The sequence below is a fragment of the Lycium barbarum genome, chromosome 7 (assembly GCF_019175385.1).
Source record: "Lycium barbarum isolate Lr01 chromosome 7, ASM1917538v2, whole genome shotgun sequence".
In the NCBI taxonomy this organism is placed as follows: Eukaryota; Viridiplantae; Streptophyta; class Magnoliopsida; order Solanales; family Solanaceae; genus Lycium; species Lycium barbarum.
This window is the reverse complement of record NC_083343.1, coordinates 101,489,458-101,495,028: the sequence shown is the minus strand read 5'-3', so window position 1 is coordinate 101,495,028 and position 5,571 is coordinate 101,489,458. Positions and strand designations below refer to the sequence as shown.

General features: G+C 34.2%; 1 protein-coding gene across 1 annotated transcript; it reads left to right on the top strand.

The window, feature by feature from the left end:
- The first annotated feature begins 2,423 nt into the window (after positions 1-2,423).
- LOC132602360 (umecyanin-like) lies at positions 2,424-4,614 on the top strand. The gene is made up of 2 exons (XM_060315240.1): positions 2,424-2,721; positions 4,231-4,614. The coding sequence occupies exons 1-2, from the start codon at positions 2,538-2,540 to the stop codon at positions 4,533-4,535; spliced, it is 489 nt and encodes a 162-aa protein (XP_060171223.1). The 5' UTR covers positions 2,424-2,537; the 3' UTR covers positions 4,536-4,614.
- Positions 4,615-5,571: the final 957 nt, after the last annotated feature.

Below are 5,571 nucleotides of genomic sequence, written 5' to 3'. Positions count from 1 at the left end.
TGGTTAGAAACACCTTCATTTGTCTTTTTGCTGAGAATTTCCATTGAATTAACCTTAATATGTTTTTCATCACTTGAAACTCCCTTGTGTCTGTCCAATCCATTTTTCTTCTTAGCATCTTTCTTGACAGTTTCCCCTGGATAAGTGACCACGGTTCGACTAGATAACACTCTTGGAACAAATTTCTTCACCATTCTCCCTCCACGTCTTCTATTATTCCCATGTGCCATATTTTCATGTGTTTGTTCAACTTGCTGCTTCTGTTCTTCCTGTTTCTCCACTAATCTCTCCATAGTTGAATCTAATTTAGGCTCCTTGTCCAATTCTGGATGCAAAATTCTGCATTCATTATTCGAATGCCCTTGTAACATGCACTCAGTGCAATACTTAGGCATGTAATGATATTGGATCTGCACTTTTACTTTTCTTACTGCTTTTGTAACTTCATCTTTAATCTCCATCATCACAAACTTTGGCATAGAAGCCCATAAATCCACATGAACTTTAACTCTCACACAATTTGACCTTGTTTCATAAACAGTAGCCAAATCCAACTGTAAAGGCTTTCCAACTGCAGATGCCAAAGTGAATAGAGATTCTTTGACAAAAAATGTAGGCAACAGATTTGGAAAAGAGAACCAAGCCATGGCTATGGATGTTTCTTTGTCTATTTTAAAGTTAGAATCATAAATGAGAGGCCTCATCTGATAAGAATATCCATCCTTCGACTTCAACCAATATGCACTCTTAGAGGAAATAGTAATGAAATCCTCCATTAATGTATATCGAATCAAAACATGTCGATTTCTAAAAAAACCCTACTGTACACTTACCCTCCGCACCACATTGCGTAGGAATAATGATTCTCAATTCTTCTAACTCAGGCCAACCATATGAAAACTTGCCTACAATGGCATATTGCAAGTTTTCTATCAAATCCATTCGTGTAACTTCATTCGACGTCCATTTCACATATGGGATACCATCAACATACGTTACTTGCTTCTGGGGAATAGGGTTACATTGCATATTTGACGTTGAATCGGTAGCATGCAACAAAGTTTGAGCAAACGTAGAAGTAGGGTTTGTGGGGAGAGAAGGTGAAGAGGAAGAAACGAGTATTTTCGTTGGAGGTAAGGCTGGGAAATGAGTTTTGTATGATAAATCTGATGCCTGGCCAGCCGCCATGGATGGTGACCATTGGTCGGAGCCTCCATGGTAGTCTACTCTAGGTTTAGGGTTTGCATAGGAGAAGAGAGAGAAGAGAGCCTTTTAACTGCGTTACCGTTAAGTGTGAAACTCAAATTATGAGAATGGGGAAATAAGACTTGAAATGGGGAACTTATGAACTGATTTAGCTATCCTCGCAGGTGCGAGATATCCCTCCGCAGGTGTCTCCGTACTTATGGAAAATCCACGCAGGTGCAGGCTTCACTTAACGCCCAAAGAACCGCAGGTGCAACTCCACACTTGCGCAACCCATCTTGCAGGTGCGGTTACACCAAAACTAGAAAAATCTAATTTTCACCAAATTCGATCCAACACTCAAAACTCATCCGAGATCTCCCAGACACAAACCAAACAAGCAAACTTATCATAACCCGCTACGAACTCGCTCAAGCACTCAGATTTCCGAAAACAGGTCGGCTTGACCCGTTGTTGACCCAAGTCAATCCCAACCAAACCAAAACCAAAACCAACATCCCAACCAAGCCAAAACCAACATCCCAACCAATGATCCAAAACACACACAGACACCTCGGAACCTAAACCAAAAGCTCAACTAAGTCAAAAATCACATTCCGGACCTAACGGGACTATCAGAATTCGATTCCAGACGCAATAATCCAAAATTCAACTATTGGTCAACTCTTTTCACTTATTAAACTTAGAAGACTCTAAAATCCTCAAAACCAACCAAGACTTGTCTGATAGCCTCGGAAATCGCGCCACCCATCCCCGCAAGTCATAAATACAGGAAGTGAGGCTACAGGAAGGTTATATTGGAGAATAAGAGTAAAAATGTCTAAAACGACCGAACGAGTTGTTACAGCTACTCTCCAAAAGCACTTATTTTCTCCCAAAAGTATGGCCAAACACCTCCCCTTTTTAAAATAGCACTTTTTGAGAAAAATAAGCACTTTTGGAGAAAAATAAGCACTTTTGGAGAAAAATAAGCTTGGCCAAACAAGCTATAAATTTACCGTAGGAATAAGTTTAAATATAGAACATTTAAAATTTATCAAGTGCATATGTGGATAAAGTGGAAATTAAGTAGTGAATGTGCGCACCCGCTGTTAATGGAGTGGATTTGCATGGTCTTATCTTAAAACTTCCCTGCTATGCCGGGTAACATCAAGTTGAGACCAATTCAAAATCCTTTCTTTATATAAAGCAACCAGGACATAACCCATAATAAGCATATCTCATATATACATCTCTAGGAATTACCTACAATCAGCAACTTCTTTAGTTCTGGTTGCAAAAAACTAGAGAATTTTCTATTCCAAAAATTAAAAGAAGAAAAAAATAGAGACATGGACAAAGTTATGCGCATGGTTGTTGTTGGTGCTTTAGCCATTGCAACTTTACTACAAGTCACAACAGCACAAACAGTGCATGTTGTTGGGGAAGATACAGCTTGGACTATACCAGTCAGTGGCTCTGTAGTTTACACAACCTGGGCCTCTAAAAACACCTTCAAAGTTGGCGACACCCTAGGTACTATTTTGTACAACTATCTCTAGAAAGAGTTGATTACTTATAAGGTTATTTAACTAATGAAAATAGGTGATTTAAGCAATGACAATCAAAAAGAAGAGTATAGAATTTTGATGTCAAAACCCTCGCGAGGAAGAAAACCACGATCATTACCAACTCTTACTACACCGTATTACCCAATGGATGATGTTTTTGCAGGATATATAATTATGAAGGAAAGCTATGTATGTATAGGTTGCGAAAGACTCTAAACCTAGTATTAATCAGACCACTTTCCATGTCGATCATAGAAACTGCTCCTTACATTAGCCCTACAAACCTAACACAAAATTACTTTATTTTTTGGTATAGGAAAAGTCATTTTACTCTTGCTATTTCACTCAAAATATCACTTTTTGTTTTATTTTGTATTAGAAAATTCACTAATCTTTTGTTATTTCACTCAAAAGGTAACTCAAAGTGGAAAGTGATATATCCGGCTATTTAAATAACGTGACACCTAATTTTTTAAGCCAAAAAATATTAAACTCAATTCATTTTAACCAAACACATTGCATTCGACCAGTATCCGACCCGTTATATCTATTTATATGCTAAACAAATGTCCAGAAATTCGTTTATATGGTAAGTAATAGAATCTCATTATCTGTAAAAAAACAAAAATGATAAATGCTTTGAATAAATATACTTAAGTAGTGAGAGTTTGACTTTCGGGAAATATGCTTCACAAAAAATATGAATAATTGCTATAATATTCATATTTTATAATATTCACAAAAAATATGAATAATTGTTTGCTGATATTTAAGTGATGTAACATTAAATATTCTAGTTAAATGTGCTAAGAAACAAGGAACGAAAAAAACCATCCAATTTGAAATGGGTCATTTAGCTTCAATTAGTGGTTATTTTCTGTTAGCAACATAATTTGAAAATAATTTTAAAGCCGATCAACAAACCAATGAAAGGTACCAAGCCTGTAATTTTTGACATTTTCCGCAGTTGTTTAACATATAAAGGGACTTTATGAGTCAAGTATTGAGTCGATTTGGAGGTTTTTTGTTAAAATGAATTGAGTTTAATGTTTTCCATTTTTTGACATAAAAATTAGGTGTCATCTCATTAAAAAATGTCTCGATATTTCACTTTCTGGTTTGAGTGACCTTTTGTGTGAAATAACAAAAGATAAATGAATTTTCTAATACAAAAGAAAAAAAATGATCTTTTGAGTGAAATAACAAAAGATAAATAACATTATTCACCTATTTTTCATAATTGAGTGACACTTTAAGAAATCAACTCTATTCATTTCCCTTTCCCTTCAGCTAGTCATGCTTGAAATATTTTGGTTTATAGCGAAGCTAAGAATTTTGTTAAGGTTGTTCAGTAAATTAGTATTTATGTTTAATGTATATACTGTATAATTTTTCGATGGGTGAGATATTACTATACCCCTGCATTCTGGGTAATACATACATGACATTTAATTTCTTGTTTTTTCTTGAACAGTTTTCAATTTTGCCACCAGCAGACATGACGTGCAAGAAGTAGCAAAAGCCTCATTTGAAGAGTGCAATACCAAGAATGTTATAGGCAAATCTATCACAACAGGGCCAGCAAATGTTACACTTGAATCTCCTGGTGAACATTATTACATTTGCACAGTTGGGAAGCACTGTCTAGCTGGTCAGAAACTGGCTATTACAGTTTCAGGCACCTCCAATGCTCCACGTCCTTCTTCTTCTTCCTCGACGGTCGTGTTCGCCAGTTTTCTGCTCAGTTTGTCTTCCATTGCATTGGCCATTTTTATTTAAGCATATCTATATATAAGTATACCTGAATTCATATCGAACTCATGATTTGATTCAGTTTATTTGGGGCTAAATTCTACTATATACTCTCTTTATCCCATTTTATACGAGGGTGTTTGACTTCACACTAAATTTAATAAAGAAACGACGACTTTTAGAATTTGTAATTTAAAACAAGCCTTAAATATTTGTGTGACCGTAAATCATCTCATAAAGTTAAATTATTTTCAAATATAACAAGGAACATTTTTTTTGGTACTGAATAAAACAGAAAGAGTGTCATATAAAATGTGACGACGGGAGTATTTCAGAGATTATTGGAGTCAATTCCTTAAATGGCCACTCAACTTAAGCAAATTACAGAATAAAGTCATTTATCTTTTTTTTTATTTCTCATATTGTCATTCAAGTTTATACATTTGTCTTACGAAGTAACAAAGACTGAATGTCGCTTTAAAAATAAAAGAAAAGGTCTAAAGTAGTCCCTTAAGTTTGAATTTTCAATTAAAATAGTCCTATTCTTTAACATAAAGCACTAACAATCTTATAATTACACAAAATAGTACAATTTCAGTTCAACTCTAATAGTGATATTAAAAGTAACAAAACACACGAAAAACTGTGACTCATATTTTTAGAAATGAAAAAAAAAAAAACATTTCAATTTATCACTGCTAAAAAAAGCATATGAAATAGCCTATATGTACTCTATTTGCTTGGAAACTTAGGAGTTCAACAATAAAATAATGTGCTCTAGTTATTCATTTTATGAGTAATCTTTATTTTGATAAAATAGTTTAAATTAGTTGTTAATTTCTTCTACGTTAAAAATTATTGCTAGAAAATTCATAATTAATAAGAAAGGTAATGCATTCCTTCAAACAAAAAATAACTAGATCCTAATAGGAAAAAAACTTCTATGTAAAGATTAATTATAAAGGGTTTTCTTAAAGGAAAAAAAAAAAAACATAGATGCATATTGAAGGACGTTTTGTGTTTTTTGGACTTCTTTAATTATTAAATACAATGCTTGAAAGGG